The following is a 25,631-nucleotide window of genomic DNA, read 5'->3' as shown; positions in this document are numbered from 1 at the left end:
TTGTTTTTAGTAGCAATTGGAATCCCATTTGACACTTTGCTATGATATGTCAAACATTTCTCAAAAATCAGATATGCAAATTGGCTCTTCAGAACTCTAGCGCCACCTATTGGAAGTAGCAACCCTAAAAGTCAATATTGACCCTTTAATGAACCTTGCTATATGACTTAGGATAAAAGCCAAATCAGAATCTCAATTTGCATACACATGTTTCGGTGCATTGCTCATCGTCAGTGTAAAGGATGAGATCTGATTTGGCTGTATGAGAGGCCTCTGACTGCGGTCGAAGGGGTAATGTTTCTCTTTGTGGACAGTGACAAGCCAGACCTGGCATGTCAGAGTGAGGAGACTTATACGACATACATGCTCCTCAAGTCCTCTTCCTCTTTGTAGAAGCAATTTGCATATTTAATTTACCAGAGGAGCATACATGGCGTATAAGTGTCCTCACTCTGACATGCCAGGCCTGGCTTATTACTTTCCACAAGGAGAAGTGTTACCCCGCTTAGATCAAAAATCAGAGGAACACTTTAAAAACCGAGTATTTGCTGTACCGCAGGCTGTCAGCAGGTGGTAGTAGAGAGCCAAACACCTTTTTTCTTACGCTTTTGGTGGTAGAGAATTTGCCGCCTCTTGATGTTGTAATATCACACCATTTTGTTCTTCAGACTATAATCAGGAAAAAAGACATTCATAAACACAGATTTACAATTTAGGATGAAAGAAATGCTGATGCTCACGCCTAGTTTACACTGTCATGCACTAGTGTGCTCCGCTATATCAGAACGTGTAGCTTTATGAAGGCTCAGTTCTGATCAGCGACAGCTCATCTGATATGTGTAAACCTAGCCATACATGTGTAATAGCTGTCCGCTGATAGCCCTTCCTCTTGGCACCACCTTCTTGGCTCAGCTGAACCTGCCGACTGGTAGCTAATATATGAGCCGTGTTACGGAGACTGAGGGGGTCTAAAAGCTACTTCATTTCTAATCAAGGGCTCAACCTGCTAGTCTTTTACCCCACCATGCTCTAGACTGCAGCTCTACTTATTTTCTGCTTTGTAACAGTAGTATTGCTACTTTTCCATGTTATCTTGTTCCCCACATTGTGCTCCCCTTAGTAGGTCACATTGTACTCCCCTTAGTAGGTCACATTGTGCTCCCCTTAGTAGGTCACATTGTGCTCCCCTTAGTAGGTCACATTATACTCCCCTTAGTTGGTCACATTGTACTCCCCTTAGTTGGTCACATTGTGCTCCCCTTAGTAGGTCACATTGTACTCCCCTTAGTTGGTCACATTGCGCTCCCCTTAGTAGGTCACAATGTACTCCCCTTAGTTGGTCACATTGTGCTCCCCTTAGTTGGTCACATTGTGCTCCCCTTAGTTGGTCACATTGTGCTCCCCTTAGTAGGTCACATTGTGCTCCCCTTAGTAGGTCACATTGTACTCCCCTTAGTAGGTCACATTGTACTCCCCTTAGTAGGTCACATTGTACTCCCCTTAGTAGGTCACATTGTACTCCCCTTAGTAGGTCACATTGTACTCCCCTTAGTAGGTCACATTGTACTCCCCTTAGTAGGTCACATTGTGCTCCCCTTAGTAGGTCACATTGTGCTCCCCTTAGTAGGTCACATTGTGCTCCCCTTAGTAGGTCACATTGTGCTCCCCTTAGTAGGTCACATTGTACTCCCCTTAGTAGGTCACATTGTACTCCCTTTAGTAGGTCACATTGTACTCCCCTTAGTTGGTCACATTGTACTCCCCTTAGTAGGTCACATTGTACTCCCTTTAGTAGGTCACATTGTACTCCCCTTAGTTGGTCACATTGTGCTCCCCTTAGTAGGTCTCCTGTACAGAATACAGCTGGATTATGTCTATGTCTGCAGAGTGTGTAAATAAAGTGTTGTTCTGTTAAAGTGCCATTCATTGGTGACAGAGGAGGTAGCTAGCTTCTTCTTCTCCAGACCACAAAAGTGATGCTGTCAAAACCACACCCAAAATTGGTTGTTTGTTGGTGTTCAGGGGTTGTCCTTGTATTAAAGAAGCCCTCCTCCCATCAAAATTTTTATCCCCTTAATATATTGCAATCATCATATTATACAGCACTGTGTACTTGCAGTTGCTCATTTTGCCTTTCTACGCAGTTAATTTTTCTCTTTTCTCTGCTCTATGTAGAAACAGGAAGTCTCTTTTCCCTGAAAAAATTATTCCCCTCTTCAACTCCTGACCCAGCTGCTCCCTCCTTCCCCCTGCCATAGACTTTTGCAGTTACTCATGCAGGGAAAATTGACTTCCTATTGCTACATGGAGCTTAGAAGGATTCAGCTAGTCAGTTATTAATCACGTGATGTCATAGACCTAATGGAAAACAGAAGAATTAAGTGGGCAGAAAGGCAAAATGAGCAATTGCAAGTACACGGTGCTATATAATATGATGACTGCAATATATTAAGAGGATAAAAGTGGGAGTACTCCTTTAAATGTCCCAAATTTTCCATTTTACTAAAGAGAATCTGAAGCAGGTTTTTGCTATTTAATCTGAGAGCAGCATAATATAGGCCAAGACAGCCTGATTCCAGTGATGTGTCACTTGCTGGGCTGCATGCTGCCATGTTGATACAATCACTGTTTTCTCTGCTGGAGATCTAGCAGTGCTCTAAATGCTGAGCCCTGTATAACCCCGCCCACACCACAAATTGGCCGCTTTTGTGTACACTCTGCATAGGCTAAAATCTGCTAATCAGTACTGGGATTGGGTTTACACAGGACTTCTAGTTCTGTAGTGATAATTTCCTTCTGATAAAACACTGATTTTTATTGAAACAGCATCACACAGCCTAATAAGTGACACATCATTGGAATCAGGGTCTCTGCTCCCTACATCATGCTGCTCTCAGATGCATAGCAAAAACCTAACAGATTACGTTTCAATATGCCGATGGACTGGGACATAAGTATATAAAATAAAGGATAGAACTTATTATTCACAAATGTAGCATTTTTTTTACACAGGTTCTCATTCTGTAACCAGAGTTTTGGAAAGATGTCAGTGTTTCACCCCAATAACAAAATGTCTAGTTTGAACTAGGGCCTATTGAAAGTAATTCTTGAAAACAAGTTGCATGTTATCTGTCCTCTGCTCCCATCAGGGATTGGCTTTAATCTGTGGGGAAATTTGGCCTCAACTGTTAGTTCCCTTGCAGCGCCACCATAGGAGAAATGAAGACTTGCATAGTGACTTCAATTAGCTGTCCATGATTTTGAATAAAAAGCGCTCTTATAGCTATAGCTAATTGTTGGTGGTCCTCCAACACCCCATATTAACTCAAAATTCCTTAAAGGGAAACTGTCAGCAGGTTTTTCTATGTAATCTGAGGGCAGCATGAGGTAGGGGCTGAGACCCTGATTTTAGGGATGTGTCCCTTATTAGACTGTGTGCTGTTGTTTCCATATAATGAGTGCTTTATCAGCAGGAGATTATTACTTTCCAGACTCACATGTCTACTAGACCAACATCGCCCCCAGCAGTGATTAGCAGCTTACTGTCACTATACAATGTACACAGAAAGGCTATGGCCCCACTATCAGTATTTGGTCAGTATTCGGCCAGTATTTGGTCAGTATTTTTTCTCAGGAGTGGGAGCTAAAACCAGGTGAGGAACAATCAGAGAAAAGGTATAATAGAAACAACCCACCAATTCTGCATTTATCACCCACTCCTGGATTTGGCTCCCGCTCCTGAGAAAAAATACTGACCGAATACTGATAGTGGGGCCATGGCCAAAGGGTGTGGGTGGGGTTAGCTTTCTGAGCTCTGCTACATGCTATATCTAAAAACTCTGAATATGTCAGTACTGCAGCACCCAGTAAACTATGTCTTACATTGCTGGAATAAGGGTCTCTTTTCCTACACTATGCTGCTCTCAGATGAAGTAGCAAAATCCTGGTGACAGATTCCCTTTAAAGGGTTATTCCCATCTTCATAGATGGGTATTATCATAGTGCTTGTGAATACAAACAATTTTGAAATTGACTGCTTATTAAAATTTTCAGCCATTCTTGACATATTAACATTTTTCTTTTGTTTACAGCTCGTTCCCTTGGAGACCGATCACTGCTGCTAGACAGCAGAGCATGCACAGGTTCTTTTGTATCGAGCTGATAAGTACTGTTCTGAAGCTGGCCATGATGGCTGGAGCACGCTGGTACTTTTTTAATCCCAGCCAATTTTAGGGCAGTGCTTACAAGCTAGACAGCAGCGGTGGTCGATCTCCAAGGCGACGAGGTGTAAACAGAAGAAAAGTGCTGCTATCTCATGAACAGCTGCAAATTTTAATAAGCAGTAAATTGCAAAAGTGCTTGTTTTTACATCCACTATCTGACAATTTCATATATAAAGATAGAAATGCAAACCAGACAATCTCTTTAAGATTGTTTCTACACTTCCCCTGTTCGCCATTAAAAAGGAAAAATCTTGGTCAGCCATGTCATTGTGTGTAGGTGTATAACACATAGCGATGGTGCCCATGCTGTGATGTGGGCAATCCTGTGTGGGCAGAATCCTAAATCAGCCTGGGCTCCAGGTAGTGATGTGCTGTGGAATAGGGAAATAAATCTGCCATTTATATAATAATCTTTTTCCATTTACATAAAACCATGAACTTTTAAAATGCCAGGAGATCCGGCGTTCACTAGAGAGTGGTGCGGGCCGCGGCATACATGAGTGAGTGTACATCTATTTATATGCACCACTGACGTGTATACAGCCGTGCTGCGGTGACTGGCGGTAATATATCATTGCCTCCCTATTTCTGCATATGTCATATGAAGGCATATTTCTTCTTCTTATCCCCCTTATCCTTCTTTTCTATCATTGCGTTTCACCATGTCTGTCTAGGCAGAGGCTCACTTGGTTCATTCCCTCCCCAGCACTGTCATTTCTCCATTCTGTCTGCTGGTGATACAGGTCCATTCATGATTCGCTCTTTCTCTCTATTCCATTCATACTTCGCTCTCCCTCCCTCCTTCTCTGCGTCTCCATTCATACTGCGCTCTCCCTCCCACACTCTCTGCGTTTTCTGAATGTTAATGACTGTGCTGGTGCTGAGGGTCACAGACGCATGGAGACGTGATCTCCAAGCAATATGGGGGCGCAGACAGCCTTAGCCCTCTGCTGCTAGATGAATGCGCAATGATTGCAGAGGGACGGTCATTGTTCATCCCTTTATGTCTTGTGTTCTGCTTTACCAAAGATTAATGTATATAATTTATATTACTGTGTACATGCTGCAGATCAAATAACCTCTCCTTATATATTTTACTCTTATTCTATATAACCAATCTCTATATCTCCTCCTATTACTCCATATAACCTCCCTATATCTTCTATTACTCCATATAACCTCCATATATCTCCTATTACTCCATATAACCTCCCTATATCTCCTCCTATTACTCCATATAACCTCCCTATATCTCCTCCTATTACTCCATATAACCTCCCTATATCTCCTCCTATTACTCCATATAACCTCTCCTATATCTCCTCCTATTACTCCATATAACCTCCCCTATATCTCCTCCTATTACTCCATATAACCTCCCTATATCTCCTCCTATTACTCCATATAACCTCCCTATATCTCCTCCTATTACTCCATATAACCTTCCCTATATCTCCTCCTATTACTCCATATAACCTCCCCTATATCTCCTCCTATTACTCCATATAACCTCCCTATATCTCCTCCTATTACTCCATATAATCTCCGTATATATCCTCCTATTACTCCATATAACCTCCCCTATATCTCCTCCTATTACTCCATATAACCTCCCTATATCTCCTCCTATTACTCCATATAACCTCCCTATATCTCCTCCTATTACTCCATATAACCTCCCCTATATCTCCTCCTATTACTCCATATAACCTCCCCTATATCTCCTCCTATTACTCCATATAACCTCCCTATATCTCCTCCTATTACTCCATATAACCTCCCCTATATCTCCTCCTATTACTCCATATAACCTCCCTATATCTCCTCCTATTACTCCATATAACCTCCCCTATATCTCCTCCTATTACTCCATATAACCTCCCTATATCTCCTCCTATTACTCTATATAACCTCCCCTATATCTCCTCCTATTACTCCATACAACCTCCCTATATCTCCTATCACTCCGTATAACCTCCCCTATATCTCCTCCTATTACTCCGTATAACCTCCCTATATCTCCTCCTATTACTCTATATAACCTCCCCTATATCTCCTCCTATTACTCCATATAACCTCCCTATATCTCCTCCTATTACTCCATATAACCACCCCTATATCTCCTCCTATTACTCTATATAACCTCCCCTATATCTCCTCCTATTACTCCATATAACCTCCCCTATATCTCCTCCTATTACTCCATATAACCTCCCTATATCTCCTCCTATTACTGCATATAACCTCCCCTATATCTCCTCCTATTACTCCATATAACCTCCCTATATCTCCTCCTATTACTCCATATAACCTCCCCTATATCTCCTCCTATTACTCCATATAACCTCCCTATATCTCCTCCTATTACTCCATATAATCTCCCTATATCTCCTCCTATTACTCCATATAACCTCCCTATATCTCCTCCTATTACTCCATATAACCTCCCCTATATCTCCTCCTATTACTCCATATAACCTCCCTATATCTCCTCCTATTACTCCATATAATCTCCCTATATCTCCTCCTATTACTCCATATAACCTCCCTATATCTCCTCCTATTACTCCATATAACCTCCCCTATATCTCCTCCTATTACTCCATATAACCTCCCTATATCTCCTCCTATTACTCCATATAATCTCCCTATATCTCCTCCTATTACTCCATATAACCTCCCTATATCTCCTCCTATTACTCCATATAACCTCCCTATATCTCCTCCTATTACTCCATATAACCTCCCTATATCTCCTCCTATTACTCCATATAACCTCCCTATATCTCCTCCTATTACTCCATATAATCTCCCTATATCTCCTCCTATTACTCCATATAACCTCCCTATATCTCCTCCTATTACTCCATATAATCTCCCTATATATCCTCCTATTACTCCATATAACCTCCCTATATCTCCTCCTATTACTCCATATAACCTCCCTATATCTCCTCCTATTACTCTATATAGTCTCCCCTATATCTCCTCCTATTACTCCATATAACCTCCCTACATCTCCTCCTATTACTCCATATAATCTCCCTATATATCCTCCTATTACTCCATATAACCTCCCTATATCTCCTCCTATTACTCCATATAACCTCCCTATATCTCCTCCTATTACTCCATATAACCTTCCCTATATCTCCTCCTATTACTCCATATAACCTCCCCTATATCTCCTCCTATTACTCCATATAACCTCCCTATATCTCCTCCTATTACTCCATATAACCTCCCCTATATCTCCTCCTATTACTCCATATAACCTCCCTATATCTCCTCCTATTACTCCATATAACCTCCCCTATATCTCCTCCTATTACTCCATATAACCTCCCTATATCTCCTCCTATTACTCTATATAACCTCCCCTATATCTCCTCCTATTACTCCATATAACCTCCCTATATCTCCTCCTATTACTCCATATAACCTCCCTATATCCCCTCCTATTACTCCATATAACCTCCCTATATCTCCTCCTATCACTTCATATAACCTCCCCTATATCTCCTCCTATTACTCCGTATAACCTCCCTATATCTCCTCCTATTACTCTATATAACCTCCCTATATCTCCCCCTATTACTCCATATAACCTCCCTATATCTCATCCTATTACTCCATATAATCTCCCTATATCTCCTCCTATTACTCCATATAACCTCCCTATATCTCCTCCTATTACTCCATATAATCTCCCTATATCTCCTCCTATTACTCCATATAACCTCCCTATATCTCCTCCTATTGCTCCATATAATCTCCCTATATCTCCTCCTATTACTCCATATAATCTCCCTATATCTCCTCATATTACTCCATATAACCTCCCTATATCTCCTCCTATTACTCCATATAACCTCCCCTATATCTCCTCCTATTACTCCATATAACCTCCCCTATATCTCCTCCTATTACTCCATATAACCTCCCTATATCTCCTCCTATTACTCCATATAACCTCCCCTATATCTCTTCCTATTACTACATATAACCTCCCCTATATCTCCTCCTATTACTGCATATAACCTCCCTATATCTCCTCCTATTACTCCATATAACCTCCCCTATATCTCCTCCTATTACTCCATATAACCTCCCTATATCTCCTCCTATTACTCCATATAACCTCCCTATATCTCCTCCTATTACTCCATATAACCTCCCTATATCTCCTCCTATTACTCCATATAACCTCCCTATATCTCCTCCTATTACTCCATATAACCTCCCCTATATCTCCTCCTATTACTCCATATAACCTCCCTATATCTCCTCCTATTACTCCATATAACCTCCCTATATCTCCTCCTATTACTCCCTATATCTCCTCCTATTACTCCATATAACCTCCCTATATCTCCTCCTATTACTCTATATAACCTCCCCTATATCTCCTCCTCTTACTCCATATAACCTCCCCTATATCTCCTATTACTCCATGTAACCTCCCCTATATCTCCTCCTATTACTCCATATAACCTCCCTATATCTCCTCCTATTACTCCATATAACCTCCCTATATCTCCTCCTATTACTCCATATAACCTCTCCTATATCTCCTCCTATTACTCCATATAATCTCCCTATATCTCCTCCTATTACTCCATATAACCTCCCTATATCTCCTTCTATTACTCCATATAACCTCTCCTATATCTCATCCTATTACTCCATATAACCTCCCTATATCTCCTCCTATTACTCTATATAACCTCCCTATATCTCCTTCTATTACTCCATATAACCTCTCCTATATCTCCTCCTATTACTCCATATAACCTCCCTATATCTCCTCCTATTACTCTATATAACCTCCCTATATCTCCTCCTATTACTCCATATAACCTCTCCTATATCTCCTCCTATTACTCCATATAATCTCCCTATATCTCCTCCTATTACTCCATATAACCTCCCTATATCTCCTCCTATTACTCCATATAACCTCCCTATATCTCCTCCTATTACTCTATATAACCTCCCCTATATCTCCTCCTATTACTCCATATAACCTCCCCTATATCTCCTCCTATTACTCCATATAACCTCCCTATATCTCCTCCTATTACTCCATATAACCTCTCCTATATCTCCTCCTATTACTCCATATAACCTCCCTATATCTCCTCCTATTACTCCATATAACCTCCCTATATCTCCTCCTATTACTCCATATAACCTCCCTATATCTCCTCCTATTACTCCATATAACCTCTCCTATATCTCCTCCTATTACTCCATATAACCTCTCCTATATCTCCTCCTATTACTCCATATAACCTCTCCTATATCTCCTCCTATTACTCCATATAACCTCCCTATATCTCCTCCTATTACTCCATATAATCTCCCTATATTTCCTCCTATTACTCCATATAATCTCCCTATATCTCCTCCTATTACTCCATATAACCTCCCTATATCTCCTTCTATTACTCCATATAACCTCTCTATATCTCCTCCTATTACTCCATATAACCTCCCCTATATCTCCTCCTATTACTCCATATAATCTCCCTATATCTCCTCCTATTACTCCATATAACCTCCCTATATCTCCTTCTATTACTCCATATAACCTCTCTATATCTCCTCCTATTACTCCATATAACCTCCCCTATATCTCCTCCTATTACTCCATATAATCTCCCTATATCTCCTCCTATTACTCCATATAACCTCCCCTATATCTCCTCCTATTACTCCATATAACCTCCCTATATCTCCTCCTATTACTCCATATAACCTCCCTATATCTCCTCCTATTACTCCATATAACCTCCCTATATCTCCTCCTATTACTCCATATAACCTCCCTATATCTCCTCCTATTACTCCATATGACCTCCCTATATCTCCTCCTATTACTCCATATAACCTCCCCTATATCTCCTCCTATTACTCCATATAACCTCCCTATATCTCCTCCTATTACTCCATATAACCTCCCTATATCTCCTCCTATTACTCCCTATATCTCCTCCTATTACTCCATATAACCTCCCTATATCTCCTCCTATTACTCTATATAACCTCCCCTATATCTCCTCCTCTTACTCCATATAACCTCCCCTATATCTCCTCCTATTACTCCATATAACCTCCCTATATCTCCTCCTATTACTCCATATAACCTCTCCTATATCTCCTCCTATTACTCCATATAACCTCCCTATATCTCCTCCTATTACTCCATATAACCTCTCCTATATCTCCTCCTATTACTCCATATAATCTCCCTATATCTCCTCCTATTACTCCATATAACCTCCCTATATCTCCTTCTATTACTCCATATAACCTCTCCTATATCTCATCCTATTACTCCATATAACCTCCCTATATCTCCTCCTATTACTCTATATAACCTCCCTATATCTCCTTCTATTACTCCATATAACCTCTCCTATATCTCCTCCTATTACTCCATATAACCTCCCTATATCTCCTCCTATTACTCTATATAACCTCCCTATATCTCCTCCTATTACTCCATATAACCTCTCCTATATCTCCTCCTATTACTCCATATAATCTCCCTATATCTCCTCCTATTACTCCATATAACCTCCCTATATCTCCTTCTATTACTCCATATAACCTCTCCTATATCTCCTCCTATTACTCCATATAACCTCCCTATATCTCCTCCTATTACTCTATATAACCTCCCCTATATCTCCTCCTATTACTCCATATAACCTCCCCTATATCTCCTCCTATTACTCCATATAACCTCCCTATATCTCCTCCTATTACTCCATATAACCTCTCCTATATCTCCTCCTATTACTCCATATAACCTCCCTATATCTCCTCCTATTACTCCATATAACCTCCCTATATCTCCTCCTATTACTCCATATAACCTCCCTATATCTCCTCCTATTACTCCATATAACCTCTCCTATATCTCCTCCTATTACTCCATATAACCTCTCCTATATCTCCTCCTATTACTCCATATAACCTCTCCTATATCTCCTCCTATTACTCCATATAACCTCCCTATATCTCCTCCTATTACTCCATATAATCTCCCTATATTTCCTCCTATTACTCCATATAATCTCCCTATATCTCCTCCTATTACTCCATATAACCTCCCTATATCTCCTTCTATTACTCCATATAACCTCTCTATATCTCCTCCTATTACTCCATATAACCTCCCCTATATCTCCTCCTATTACTCCATATAATCTCCCTATATCTCCTCCTATTACTCCATATAATCTCCCTATATCTCCTCCTATTACTCCATATAACCTCCCTATATCTCCTTCTATTACTCCATATAACCTCTCCTATATCTCCTCCTATTACTCCATATAACCTCCCTATATCTCCTTCTATTACTCCATATAACCTCTCTATATCTCCTCCTATTACTCCATATAATCTCCCTATATCTCCTCCTATTACTCCATATAATCTCCCTATATCTCCTCCTATTACTCCCTATATCTCCTCCTATTACTCCATATAACCTCCCTATATCTCCTCCTATTACTCTATATAACCTCCCCTATATCTCCTCCTCTTACTCCATATAACCTCCCCTATATCTCCTCCTATTACTCCATATAACCTCCCTATATCTCCTCCTATTACTCCATATAACCTCTCCTATATCTCCTCCTATTACTCCATATAACCTCTCCTATATCTCCTCCTATTACTCCATATAATCTCCCTATATCTCCTCCTATTACTCCATATAACCTCCCTATATCTCCTTCTATTACTCCATATAACCTCTCCTATATCTCATCCTATTACTCCATATAACCTCCCTATATCTCCTCCTATTACTCTATATAACCTCCCTATATCTCCTTCTATTACTCCATATAACCTCTCCTATATCTCCTCCTATTACTCCATATAACCTCCCTATATCTCCTCCTATTACTCTATATAACCTCCCTATATCTCCTCCTATTACTCCATATAACCTCTCCTATATCTCCTCCTATTACTCCATATAATCTCCCTATATCTCCTCCTATTACTCCATATAACCTCCCTATATCTCCTCCTATTACTCCATATAACCTCCCTATATCTCCTCCTATTACTCTATATAACCTCCCCTATATCTCCTCCTATTACTCCATATAACCTCCCCTATATCTCCTCCTATTACTCCATATAACCTCCCTATATCTCCTCCTATTACTCCATATAACCTCTCCTATATCTCCTCCTATTACTCCATATAACCTCCCTATATCTCCTCCTATTACTCCATATAACCTCCCTATATCTCCTCCTATTACTCCATATAACCTCCCTATATCTCCTCCTATTACTCCATATAACCTCTCCTATATCTCCTCCTATTACTCCATATAACCTCTCCTATATCTCCTCCTATTACTCCATATAACCTCCCTATATCTCCTCCTATTACTCCATATAATCTCCCTATATTTCCTCCTATTACTCCATATAATCTCCCTATATCTCCTCCTATTACTCCATATAACCTCTCCTATATCTCCTCCTATTACTCCATATAACCTCTCCTATATCTCCTCCTATTACTCCATATAACCTCTCCTATATCTCCTCCTATTACTCCATATAACCTCCCTATATCTCCTCCTATTACTCCATATAATCTCCCTATATTTCCTCCTATTACTCCATATAATCTCCCTATATCTCCTCCTATTACTCCATATAACCTCCCTATATCTCCTTCTATTACTCCATATAACCTCTCTATATCTCCTCCTATTACTCCATATAACCTCCCCTATATCTCCTCCTATTACTCCATATAATCTCCCTATATCTCCTCCTATTACTCCATATAATCTCCCTATATCTCCTCCTATTACTCCATATAACCTCCCCTATATCTCCTCCTATTACTCCATATAACCTCCCTATATCTCCTCCTATTACTCCATATAACCTCCCTATATCTCCTCCTATTACTCCATATAACCTCCCTATATCTCCTCCTATTACTCCATATAACCTCCCTATATCTCCTCCTATTACTCCATATAACCTCCCTATATCTCCTCCTATTACTCCATATAACCTCCCCTATATCTCCTCCTATTACTCCATATAACCTCCCTATATCTCCTCCTATTACTCCATATAACCTCCCTATATCTCCTCCTATTACTCCCTATATTTCCTCCTATTACTCCATATAACCTCCCTATATCTCCTCCTATTACTCTATATAACCTCCCCTATATCTCCTCCTCTTACTCCATATAACCTCCCCTATATCTCCTCCTATTACTCCATATTACCTCCCTATATCTCCTCCTATTACTCCATATAACCTCCCTATATCTCCTCCTATTACTCCATATAACCTCCCCTATATCTCCTCCTATTACTCCATATGACCTCCCTATATCTTCTATTACTCCATATAACCTCCCCTATATCTCCTCCTATTACTCCATATAACCTCAATATATCTCCTCCTATTACTCCATATAACCTCTCCTACATCTCCTCCTATTACTCCATATAACCTCCCCTATAACTCCTCCTATTACTCCTCCTATTACTCCATATAACCTCCCTATATCTCCTCCTATTACTCCATATAACCTCTCCTACATCTCCTCCTATTACTCCATATAACCTCCCCTATATCTCCTCCTATTACTCCATATAACCCCCCTATATCTCCTCCTATTACTCCATATAACCTCCCCTATATCTCCTCCTATTACTCCATATAACCTCTCCTACATCTCCTCCTATTACTCCATATAACCTCCCCTATATCTCCTCCTATTACTCCATATAACCTCTCCTACATCTCTTCCTATTACTCCATATAACCTCCCTATATCTCCTCCTATTACTCCATATAACCCCCCTATATCTCCTCCTATTACTCCATATAACCTCCCTATATCTCCTCCTATTACTCCATATTACCCCCTAGATCTTCCCCTATTACTCCATATCTGTTATTATTGTTCACTTTGTGCTTTTTTCTTAGCCCTATACTCCATTTAGACTTTCACCCCAAGGGGGATAATTACTGCTGCTTGTTCCTTACATGATTTTCTTACGAATCAGAGATGTTTTCTTTCAACTTTTCTTCATGTAGATATAGACGGAGAAATCGTGGTTTAGTATTACAGGCACACTCACAATGTTGTATTAATTACAGGGCAGCAGAAGCCGAGGGATGTGCCCAGTGGACTGATTCCTTGAGAGTCGCCATCTTCCTTTCCTCCTGAAAGAAGTCCTGGGCGTTAGAGATCCAGAGCTGGGGTCAGTGATCCCTCCAAATGTCTGTCCAACCAGTGGACATCGGCATGAACCTTCCAACTCAGTCTGGTAAGTGTGGGGTAATTACTAGTTGATGATGGAAAGTTTTTGTTTGAGGCATACATTTATCATATTTCTATAACCTTTTCCCATAATTGCTTATTGTTTGATATTGTGGTTCTCTATTTTGTCCCTCATTAATAGGTACACATGGCTCTTTATGATCTGTGGTGCCCACGTACTTTTGATGCCAATTGGTTTCCGAAACCCCCTTCAATGCTAGCTGAACAACCTAATAATTAGAAAATAAACAATTACATGACAAAACAATCATTAAATATGGGGGTTTTAGGGCAACTCCTATTTAAATCATTTTTAAAAATAATATTGCCATCTTCAGTCTCCATAGGTCACGAAAGTAAGGGGCCACATAACTCTTTAGTACAGCCAAGTCCTATTTGTGTTTCTTGAAGATATAATTACTAGTAGAGCTGTGAAGTAAGTGGAGTGTTGGCATTTTAGATGCCCTAAAAGTGTTAGTGACCATCCTCAATTTTGGAAATACAGTACAGACCAAAAGTTTGGACACACCTTCTCATTTAAAGATTTTTCTGTATTTTCATGACTTTGAAAATTGTACATTCACACTGAAGGCATCAAAACTATGAATTAACACATGTGGAATTATATACTTAACAAAAAAGTGTGAAACAACTGAAAATATGTCTTATATTCTAGCTTCTTCAAAGTAGCCACCTTTTGCTTTGATGACTGCTTTGCACACTCTTGGCGTTCTCTTGATGAGCTTCAAGAGGTAGTCACCAGAAATGGTCTTCCAACAATCTTGAAGGAGTTCCCAGAGATGCTTAGCACTTGTTGGCCCTTTTGCCTTCACTCTGCAGTCCAGCTCACCCCAAACCATCTCGATTGGGTTCAGGTCTGGCGACTGTGGAGGCCAGGTCATCTGGCATAGCACCCCATCACTCTCCGTCTTGGTCAAATAGCCCTTACACAGCCTGGAGGTGTGTTTGGGGTCATTGTCCTGTTGAAAAATAAATGATGGTCCAACTAAACGCAAACCGGATGGAATAGCATGCCGCTGCAAGATGCTGTGGTAGCCATGCTGGTTCAGTATGCCTTCAATTTTAAATAAATCCCCAACAGTGTCACCAGCAAAGCACCCCCACACCATCACACCTCCTCCTCCATGCTTCACGGTGGGAACCAGGCATGTAGAGTCCTTCCGTTCACCTTTTCTGGGTCGCACAAAGACACGGTGGTTGGAACCAAAGATCTCAAATTTGGACTCATCAGACCAAAGCACAGATTTCCACTGGTCTGATGTCCATTCCTTGTGTTTTTTAGCCCAAACAAGTCTCTTCTGCTTGTTGCCTGTCCTTAGCAGTGGTTTCCTAGCAGCTATTTTACCATGAAGGGCTGCTGCACAAAGTCTCCTCTTAACAGTTGTTGAAGAGATGTTTCTGCTGCTAGAACTCTGTGTGGCATTGACCTGGTCTCTAATCTGAGCTGCTGTTAACCTGCAATTTCTGAGGCTGGTGACTCGGATAAACTTATCCTCAGAAGCAGAGGTGACTCTTGGTCTTCCTTTCCTGGGGCGGTCCTCATGTGAGCCAGTTTCTTTGTAGCGCTTGATGGTTTTTGCAACTGCACTTGGGGACACTTTCAAAGTTTGCCCAATTTTTCGGACTGACTGACCTTCATTTCTTAAAGTAATGATGGCCACTCGTTTTTCTTTACTTAGCTGCTTTTTTCTTGCCATGATACAAATTCTAACAGTCTATTCAGTAGGACTATCAGCTGTGTATCCACCAGACTTCTGCACAACACAACTGATGGTCCCAACCCCATTTATAAGGCAAGAAATCCCACTTATTAAACCTGACAGGGCACACCTGTGAAGTGAAAACCATTTCCGGTGACTACCTCTTGAAGCTCATCAAGAGAATGCCAAGAGTGTGCAAAGCAGTCATCAAAGCAAATGGTGGCTACTTTGAAGAACCTAGAATATAAGACATATTTTCAGTTGTTTCACACTTTTTTGTTAAGTATATAATTCCACATGTGTTAATTCATAGTTTTGATGCCTTCAGTGTGAATGTACAATTTTCATAGTCAAGAAAATACAGAAAAATCTTTAAATGAGAAGGTGTGTCCAAACTTTTGGTCTGTACTGTATGTGCACCCAAACTCAGACATCCTTGTTTTTTTTGTGAGTTAATAGGGGGGAGGAATGGCATTTGTTAATCAGAGCAGAGAGCAGTTATAAAGAGACTCTCCTGTCCATACATTACAGACAGCCCATTGTATTTAATGAAAACTGTAATACTTCTATTCTCCTGCGGGGGTGCTGCAGGGAAATTGACACTTGATGTCAGCTTACCTTGTAGATTACATCTAATCGCTGGGTTCCCAGGAATTAGACTCCTTCTGATCATCTTATAATCACACACCCTTTCAACAAAATAGTTTGACAACCCTTTTGAAAGCCTATCTCTTCATTAATCCCGAAGACTGACTTGTTTTCATTTAACCCCCACCTAATTTAAACTTTTAAAGTAGTTTGGGAAGCTGTGATTGGGGGGAGATGTTTGTTACTGTTTTTATTTTGGGTACCTGTTGTAGCTGGTGACATAATTATGGGACACGATCATAGAAAAACAGAAGAAGGTATAAAGAAAAATCGAGTGCTGGAAAAGGCAGAGTTAATAATGAAGATTACCTGCATACTCTTTGGAGTTCATATTTGTATTTTGGCTGGGAAGGGTGCAAAGGCAGCACTTGTTCCTGGGTGTTGGCACTTCTACCACATAAGAAGACACCTGTATTATACAGTCATAGCCGAAAGTGTTGACACCCTTGAAATTGAAGTATTTCTCCCAGAAAATTATTGCAGTTACACATATTTTGTTATACACATGTTTATTTCCTTTGTGTGTATTGGAACAACACAAAACAACAGAGAAAAAGGCAAAATTGGAAATAATTTCACACAAAAACCCCAAAATGGGCATGATAAAATTGTTGCCACCTTTTTCAAAATTGTGGGTAAACAACTTTGTTTCAAGCATTGATGCTCGTTCAAACTCACCTGTGGCAAGTAAGAGGTGTGGGCAATGTGAAAATCACACCTGAAACCAGATAAACAGGGGAGAAGTTGACTCAATCTTTGCATTGTGTGTGTGTGTGCCCCACTAAGCATGGAGAACAGAAAGAGGAGAAGAGAACTGAGGACTTGAAAACCAAAATTTTTGGATAAGCAGCCCCAATCAAGTTCTAAAGAAATTCAAGCTGTCCTGCAGGCTCAGGGTGCACCAGCATCAGCGCAAACTATCCATTAACATTTCAATGAAATGAAGCGCTATGGCAGGAGGACCCCACTGCTGACACAGAGACATAAAAGGCTTGACTGCAGTTTTCCAAAATGTACGTGAGTAAGCCAAAATCCTTCTGGAAAAGTGTCTTGTGGACAGATGAGACCAAGATAGAGCTTTTTGGTAAAGCACATCATTCTACAGTTTACCAAAAACGGAATGAGGCCTACAAATAAAAAAGAACACAGTACCTACAGTCAAATATGGTGGAAGTTCAAAGATATTTTCGGGTTGTTTAGCTGCCTCTGACACTGAGTGCCTTGACTGCTTGCAAGGCATCATGAAATCTGAAGATTACCAGAGGATTTTGGATTGCATTGTAGTGCTCAGAAAGCTGGGTTAGCAACCTAGGTCATGTGTCTTCCAGCAGGACAATGACCCCAAACGTACTTCAAGAAGTACACAGAAATGGATGGAAACAAAGTTCTGGAGAGTTTTGAAGTGGCCAGCAATGAGTACGGATCTAAATCCCATTGAACACCTGTGGAGAGATCTTAAAATTGCTGCTGGGAGAAGGCACCCTTCAAATATGAGAGACCTGGAGCAGTTTGCAAAAGAAGAGTGTTCCAAAATCCCAGTTGAGAGGCATAGGAAGCTTGTTGATGGTTATAGGAAGCGTTTGATTGCAGTTATTTATTCCAAAGGTTGTGTAACCAGATATTAAGTTGAGGGAGCCAACAATTTTGTCCTGCCCATTTTTGAGGTTTTCTGTGAAATTATGTCCAATTCGCCTTTTTTTTCTCAGTTTTTTTTGTGTACACACAGAGGAAAGAAACATGGGAGAAATACTTAATTTTTTGGAACAATTTCAAGGGTGCCAACACTTTTGGCCATGACTGTAAACGTTACATAGTAGGTTAGGAGAGGAGGAAAACTGTTATGAATGTTACATTTGGACCCAGGAGCTTTAAGGAGAACCTGTCACTTGCCAAAAATATGTATTTTTTTTCACCTGGTGTAAATGCAGCTGGTCTCCTGAATCTGCAGTTGTTTTTCTTTTGTTCCTTCCCTTCTTCATTCCTGGAATATGGCTGTCTCTCCTCTATCCGCTATCTAAATCTTGTCTTTTTAGCAAAATGGGTGTGGTCCTCTGCTTTCTTCATGACAATACTAGATTGATATGTAGAGAAGAGGAGACCATATATCAGGGGCGGAAAGATGCAGGAACAAAAGAAAAATAGTTCCAGATTTAGAAGGACAGTGGTTCTCACATCAGGTAAAAAAAATATTCATATTTATGTAAAGCTGAGGTCTCCAACCTACGGATCGGGGACCACATGTGGCAGTAAAATCGTAATGCTCCAGTGCTCGACCCAAGTAACTAGCCTAATGTAAGTCAATGGGAAACTCTAGTATTTTTCCTGAGGCCCCTTCCAGAGGTCACCAGGGGGCCTAAGAATTGCCCAAATCGATGGGAACAGTGCTCAAATGATATGGGAACTGCATGGGGGAGACCTGTGGAAGCATTTATGACTCCCCAGGTCACTGCTGTCAACAATGTTGTCAGAGGTATTACGCCACTTTTACGGACTCACAATAAAACATACAAACACAAAACCAAAATGGATTTTCCTGGAAAAAACTTCAAGGGACATTCTTTCCTGGATAATGACTTATATATAAGGACAAAAAAACCACAAAAAAATGCTCTTCCACACCTTTAGTTATGTTCACATGTAGCATTTTTGATGTGTTTTTGCACTCTTGCATTGCTTTCAACGGTGAAAAATACATTCACCAGTAAACGTCATTTTAACATTTTCCTGCCTTATCAGCCCATGTGGTGTGCGAGACATGATCAGACACATCCTGTTTCATTTATGAAGGAGGGACTCTGAAAGTCACAAAGCCTATTTTTAGAGGGCCATCAGCTGGCTATGCTTTGTTGTTCCCATTATTAAAGAGTAGGTCTCCTATACTGTTATTGCCTATGCAGTGAATGAAAGGGCTGCCAAAAATTTGCACGCATCCCAATACCCCTTTAAAGAGACATAGAGGAGGGCCTCAGTAAAAAAAAGTTCCCCTTATAAAGGAGCTGGTCTCCTATACTGTTATTGCGTATGCAGTGAATGCAAGGGCTGCCAAAAAGTTGGACGCACTCCAATACCCCTTTGAAGAAATGTAGAGGAGGTCCTCATTCAAAAAATTGTTACGATTGTTAAGGAGTGGCTCTCCTATACTGGTAATGCCCATGCACTAAGTGGTCTGAAAAACATTTATCCCTGGGGGTATGTATGAACATACTGTATATCATACAGAATGTTAGAGGTATGCCTCTAAAAAAAATTCCTACTGGCATAAACACCCTTAAAAAAAAATAAAAAATTATGTGGGTGTTGCATCACGGTCACCCTGGTAATATGGTGATGGAGGGTGAGGAGAAGGAGAAGGACAACAGAAAATAGACAAAATCAGGAAGCATATATCCATGTCTGGGTGTGAAGAAGTGCATGGGAATAGATCTCCCAAAAAAAGGCCACTGGATTTGAGTTTATGTTCCGCTGCTATCATCCGGTGGTGTTGAGAAGTCTGGCCCAATCCAGCCCGTGTTCATTTTTATAAAAGTCAGCCTGTCAGCATTTTCAGTTGACAGGAGGATGCGCTTATCAGTTATAATGCCCTCGGCCGCACTAAAAACCCGCTCTGACAAAAACGCTAGCGGTAGGCCAGGACCTCCAAGGCGTAGAGAGCCAGTTCATGCCACGTATCCAGCTTGGATACCCAATAATTATAAGGCACAGAGGAATCACGGAGGATGTTGGTACGGTCGGCAAGCTACTCCTTCAGCATATTCGAAAAATTTTCCCTCCTTGTTAGACTACCCCGCGCATCAGGGCCTTTGCGTTGGGAGGGTCTGAGAAAACTGTCCCACACCTTTGACAGCGTTCCCCTGCCTCTGCTGCGTCGTATTTGTGTCTCTCTCGCCTGTACTCCTTGGTTGTCCAACGAACTGTGACCTTTGCCTCCAGCGTTTTCAGATGGGAATTTTTTTTAATAATTTGGCAACAAGGGCCTTCTGGTATTGCAACATTTTAGTAGACCTCTCCGCCGTGGGAAGGAGAGCTAGAAAGTTCTCCTTGTAGCGTGGGTCTAGAAGTGTCACCAACAGGTAATGACTGTCACCCCAAATTTGGACAATGCGATGGTAACGGGAAGGCAGCATAACATAAACTCAGCCATGTGTGCCAGACTGCTAATAGGCAAGACTTCCGTGTTCTCACCAAGAGGATGACTGACCATGTTCTCCACCTCATCCTCCTCGTTCTCCCTCTCCTCAGGCCATCCACGCTGAATAGACGGTATGACAGTTGTGTGGGTAGTACCATCTATAGCGCAGGAAACTAGCTCCTGTTCTTCTTCCTCCTATTCCTCATTGTCACCAAATCCTCTTTGGAATGAGATGAGGCTGGGCTGTGTGGAATCACCCTGAATAGTTCCGTGCTCCGTCTCATCTTGCTCCGCCTGCAATACCTCCTCTTTAATTGTGAGCAGTGAGCGTTTCGTTACACAGAGAAGCGGGATGGTGACTCTAATTATGGTGTCATCGCCGCTCACCATCTTGGTGGAGTCCTCAAGGTTTTGGAGGACGGCACAGATGTCTGACATGCCCACTCCTGAGCTCTTATGTCGGAGGCTGACCTGTATACCAACTGGCGTTTTGAAGCTGGTACTCAACATCTGCCCTGTGCTGCTCACAAATCCTTCACAACATATGCAGCATTGAGTTCCAATGCGTGGGAACACCGCACACCAGTCGGTGAGCTGGAAGCTGCAAATGCTGCTGAAGCACGGCAAGGGCGGCGGAAGCTGTATCTGACTTTCTAAAATGCGCACACAGGCAGCGTACTTTGACAAGCAGCTAGGGCAGATTCGGGTAGATTTTAAGAAACCGCTGTGACTGGGTCCCGGCTTTCACTATATTAACCCAGTGTGCCGTCAGCGAGATGTACCATCCCTGCCCACAAGCACTTGTCCACGTGTCAATGGTCAGGTGGACCTTCCCAGCAACTGCGTTGTTGAGGGCATGGGTAATGTTCTGGGACAAGTGCTTGTGTAATGCGGGGATGGCACACCGGGAGAAATAGTGGTGGCTGGGGACCGAGTACCGAGGGGATGGCCGCCGCCATCAGGTTGCGTAAAGATTCCGTCTCCATGAGCCTAAAAGGCAACATTTCAAGTGCAAGGATTCTTGAAATGTGGGAGTTTAGTAGTGTGGCCTGTGGATGGTTGGCTGCGAGTTTGCGCTTGCGTTGAAAGGACTGGGGAAGGGACAACTGAACGCTGTGCTGAGACAAGGACATGGACGTGGTTGATGATGGTGGTGGTTGCAAGTGTGCAACAACAGGTACAGGGTGGGAGGCATCTTCGCCTGCATAATGGACGGGGGATTGGCGTGCACGCACAACAGCGAAACAGGCAGTGGTGGCACCCGCAAACACTGTTTCTGGACCTTGACGTTCGGCCCACCTTGTCGGGTGCTTTGCTGTCATGTGCCTGAGCATGCTGGTGGTGGTCAGGCTGGTTGTTTTACAGCCCCTGCTGTTGCTGGCAAGTCAGATGTTGCAAATGGCCTTTTTGGGGTTATCTGGACAGTCTTTAAAAAGCTGCCAGACTCTGGAAGACCTAACAGTTCCAACTTCCCTCGTGTTGGTGTTCCGGGAAACAGGTGCCCACCTTGTGTCTGTGGCCACCCCACTACTTGTTCCCGCCTGTTGTGGTTTTATGCCTCCCTCCTCCTCTGTGCTGCTGTCCTCGCTATGCATGTCACCTTGCCAGGTTGGGTCAGTGACTTCATCATCCACCATCTCGTCTTCCACTTCTGCACTCTGGTCCTCCTCCTGACTTTCTGGCAATTGTGTCTTATCATCATCATCCACCTCTTGTGACAGTAATTGCACTTTCCCACTGTCGCCTTCGTGTGACCGTGGCTGCTCAGATATTTGAGCATCGCTACATGCGATCTACTCTTGCCCCGCTTGAAGCTGACTGGGCAAGAAACCCAAATCTATAAATGGAAAAGTGAACAGCTCTTCTGAGTGTCCAAGTGTGGGATCAGTTGTCTCCGGGCACTCGGCATGGTGGGAGGAAGGAGGATCAGGGTGAGAAATATGTGGTCCAGGCTCACGGCTACTGACACTTGACCGTGTGGAAGACAGGGTGGTGGTGGTGGTGGCAAAGTGACTGGAAGCATTATCTGCTTTGCAACTAACAACCTTTTGACACTGCTATGGGTTCAATAGTGGTGTGCTGCAGTCCCCTAGTAATTGGGGCAGGAAGGTAGGGCAACATGATGTGGGTGCTTGTTATGGCACAATTTCAGCTTGCCCACGGCCTCGGCCTCTGCATGCACCACCACCAACACACTTTTGCTAAACTTTAAATGGAGTAGAATATTTTACGCGTCTCCTACAAATTTCTAGATTTGTAGTGCAGTAATATGGGATCATGTCTGATGATGGAAAAGATCTGGCTGTATTCTGCAGTGCTAACAAGCAAATGAAGCAGTAAAATGTTTTACTGTATTGCTTTTTAGGGAAATAATCAGGATTAAGAGCAAAAAAACAAATAAGCCCTGATATCTAGTCCAATGGATATTTGTAACTGGCAGCAGCAGACAGAACGTGCAATGGACCCTATTGTTCTGTATAGTGTCCACAATCCCTGCCTGCCTAACTCCTGCTATCACCAGTAATATATGCAGCTAGATTATTCCTCAGAAGGACTGTTAGTTGAGATGGATATATATATATACTCGTGGAATACCTATACCTAACTATTAAATCGCCAATCCTCTATACTGCCTGATTCTGGGGTACACTGTGACGAGCATAGGATCACCAGGTCTGATATAGATCCAATGACGCTATGCGGCCAGCCAGTCACTTTACTGCCACAACCAAGATGGCTACGTCATTACAGTGAGTGGCAGGCAATCCCTGCATGTTCATTGGCTGTCTAAAGAGCACCAAACATGCGGGTGGAGACTCGGGCTCCCGCCTGAGCAACCCCGGAAATACTCGAGGAATGCCGAGCATCTCGAGCAGTGAGATGCTCGGGCGAGTACCGAGTAGTGACGAGCACGCTCGCTCATCATTAATGACATGTGGCTCACTGAAAACCAAGGTAGATGGCGATCGCTACATATTTTAATACAACTACACAACATTGCACACATATTTAGGAAGGTTTAGGGGATACAATTTTGTTGGGAGCTCTACTTTACTGTTATCGGTTACAGAAGGAACAACAGCTGTGGAGCATAAACTGCTGCTACATCTAATGAAGTACTCTTCAGACGAATCATAATATAGGCTGATCCAGGGACAAGGACAGATACTGACGTTAGGGCTTCAATGTCACGTTTATATATAGCCATTCTATCTTTATATATACTATTTATATGTGTATATATCAGATTTCATCACTCCAGGAACAGAAGCCAGCCCTTTGTGTTGCAGGGAAACCTCCATAGTTTTGCCTGTGTGGTTCTTCATTAGTCTGTGCTTTTTACAGAGTATTGCACGTTGCTGCCCATTCACAGACCTGGGCTTGTTATTACAGGTTACCTGCTGTTATTTACATCTCCACTCATCCGTTATATTGAACCTTGCAGTTCTGTAGTTCTCCAGTAGAGGCCGATATTGAACATATACTGAGCAGTCATTTGTAGATGTGAGCTCAGTATTGGGCTGGTGCAGAGCAGACGACCATATGTTTTCTCATCCGAGAGAATCGGGCCAATTATACAAATGACACTAATCAGAGTTTGATCGGAGTATGATCAGAGTGTGAACCAATTCTCTCGGATGAGGAGAAGATGGAGAGAAAAATGTCTCCATCTTCTCCATTCTGTCAGTTCGGGGAAATTGCACTGCTCTCAGTTGTCATCTGAGTGCAGTCTGATGATTTCCACTAACTAATTGAGTTGCATGGCCAGGTGTGAACCGAATATCACATCAAACTCAGGCATGCAGCACTTTTTTCCTCGGACCTCCGCGGTCCCAGGAAGACATCGTACATGTGCACTGGCGATCCGTTTTGGTTGATCGCACTTGGACTGAAAATATGGTCCTATGCACCTGTCCTTATGTAGGCCCATTACTCTGTATTATGGAGTGGGTCTACCAGACAGGGAGCTGCTTGTACTTACAGGGGGGATAGCAGGGGGCCTCTCTGCAACTGCATGCCCCCTTATAGGGATCATAACACAACTCTTTAAAAGCCCATGGTCATCTTTTGATTATTGTAGACAGTTGATTATATAGCAACTCCACCCAAGACCTTGAAAAATCAAGTCAGTTAATCAGTATTAGGGCTCACTCTCATCTGCGAGAGAAACGGACGAGTGCAATCCGATAAAAAATCGGAATTGCACTCTGACTAATGTTGTTCTATGATTAATGACTAATGTTAATGACTAATGTTATTCAATAATTCCCTGCTCATCTGCAATTTTTTTTCTCAACTCAGATCGGACTGAGAAAAAAATCACAACATGCTGCGATTGTCCTTATATATCGAACGAGGCTCGCCAATGCAAGTCAATGGGTGCGAGAAAAAAAATCGCACGGCACTCTGACCATGCATGTGCCATCCGTTTTTTTTGCACCCATCTACTAGAAAACCCAACATTTCATCAGCCGAGTACAGTAAAATCACAGCGTGACAAGTCAGAATAGAATAGATAGAATAGATGTATATATATTATTATTATTTTTTATTATTATAGCGCCAT

General features: G+C 41.9%; 1 protein-coding gene across 3 annotated transcripts in view; it reads left to right on the top strand.

The window, feature by feature from the left end:
- Positions 1-25,631, top strand: part of HDAC5 (histone deacetylase 5) — a 124,394-nt gene that overhangs the window by 37,021 nt on the left and 61,742 nt on the right. For all 3 annotated transcript variants that reach the window (XM_073683263.1, XM_073683264.1, XM_073683262.1), the window contains exon 2: positions 14,404-14,573. In XM_073683263.1, the coding sequence (XP_073539364.1) occupies positions 14,525-14,573 (49 nt within the window). In that variant the 5' untranslated portion in view covers positions 14,404-14,524. The remainder of the gene's footprint in view (positions 1-14,403; positions 14,574-25,631) is intronic.

This window comes from Phyllobates terribilis, unplaced genomic scaffold (assembly GCF_046119375.1).
Source record: "Phyllobates terribilis strain yellow unplaced genomic scaffold, ASM4611937v1 Scaffold_5__5_contigs__length_657084704, whole genome shotgun sequence".
NCBI lineage: Eukaryota > Metazoa > Chordata > Amphibia > Anura > Dendrobatidae > Phyllobates > Phyllobates terribilis.
The sequence above is the reverse complement of the archived record's forward strand: the minus strand, read 5'-3'. Positions and strand labels throughout refer to the sequence as shown.